We start from the raw sequence: 1,495 nt of genomic DNA on the forward strand, positions 1-1,495 counted from the left end.
AGCAAGTCGAAAAATATAGAGATAGTCTTTCTTCTTCTTTCTATTTCAACTGTGAGAAGGAAACTTAAAAAATCCGGCAAGAAAAGAGGCTATAGAGAAGGCATAAATAACTCTGCAAATCAAACAACACATCATCTTGCATGCAGCTTGGAGAATTCTAAGGTAGAGTATAATTCAATGTTCTGACAACTTGTTTCTCTTCTCTTTTTCTGAGTGCATTAACCCTGGATTCTCATGATTTTAAGCAGGTATTTGAGGCAAAAATATTTGTGGGGCTGTCTATTAGGTGTGATCTTGTCATTTTTGGTAAAATGGGATCCAATATTAATGGTAATCAGCTTAGTTCCCCAACAAATCAACCTTGTGCAGCCTGCAAACATCAGAGAAGAAGGTGCACACCAGAATGCCCATTAGCACCATTTTTCCCTCCTGATCAAGCAAGAAGATTTTATGCAGCTCATAAGGTTTATGGGGTGAGTAATATTTTGAAGATACTTAACCAGTTGGATGCATTTCAAGATAAAAAAGTGGCAGTACAGTCCTTGTGTTGGGATGCTGAGTGTAGAATTAGAGAGCCTGTGTATGGCTGTATGGCTTTTTACAAAAGGCAGAAGGATTATTTTAGGAATGAATTGCAGAAAAAGCAGATGGAAGTAGAGTTTTATAAAAAGCTTCTTCATTCACAGCATGGGATAAGAGTAGAAGCAGGGGTGAGGAATCCCCAAGAAGAAGACCAACAAGAAGATTTCATACAGAGTAATGATTATTCTCCTGCTCAGAGGTCTCAAAGCAATACTTTTCTCCTCTGTCCACAAGATCATAGCTCTTTGTTTCCAATATGTAGCAGCATGGAGATGGTTCAGCCTCAGGCACCTCCTCACTACCATCATCCTCATTATGTGCAGCAAGGTATTTATCTTAGTTGTTTTATTGCTTCCTAAATCTACAGATTTCATTAGTGTAGAATATTGGGTATGTTTTTTTAAAGGTGAAATTGGCTTAGGGGTCATATTTGTATATTGAACCATTGAATTTTTTTTTTCAAATGTTCCATGTTACAAAAAAATCTGAATAGAGGTAAATGTTAAAACAAAATTCACATTCAGACATAGAACAAGAGATGACAATTATCCTACAACAAAAACACAGGTTAAAACCAGACATAACAATGCAATAGTTTTATACAAAATTGAAAACTGTTTCACACCATTTTTGAGATTGTTGAACAATATCCTACTCCCTGTCACTTTTTAAAGACATATCATGAATAGCTAATGATCAGTTGAAACCTTTTGAAGACACATCATCAATAGTTTTATACAAGAAGAGTGTAGACAAAAGGTTGCATGTGGGGACAAAAGTGTAGCAAAGAAGTAGTACATTTGTGAGGCTACAAGGGCAATAGAAGAGCTCACCATGAAGTTGTAGGTGAGCACAACTCGGGTGTTGTAAGAGTGCAGGGAGGATGCTGCATATAAGTTGCTACAAGTGAGCA

General features: G+C 36.7%; 1 protein-coding gene across 1 annotated transcript; it reads left to right on the forward strand.

Moving 5' to 3' along the window:
* Positions 1-230: 230 nt before the first annotated feature.
* On the forward strand, positions 231-941 carry LOC131075185 (LOB domain-containing protein 23). The gene has a single exon (XM_059214581.1). It carries the CDS (start codon positions 312-314, stop codon positions 939-941), a length of 630 nt encoding a protein of 209 aa, XP_059070564.1. The 5' UTR covers positions 231-311.
* The last annotated feature ends 554 nt before the right edge of the window (positions 942-1,495 follow it).

This window comes from Cryptomeria japonica, chromosome 11 (genome assembly GCF_030272615.1).
Source record: "Cryptomeria japonica chromosome 11, Sugi_1.0, whole genome shotgun sequence".
Lineage (NCBI taxonomy): Eukaryota > Viridiplantae > Streptophyta > Pinopsida > Cupressales > Cupressaceae > Cryptomeria > Cryptomeria japonica.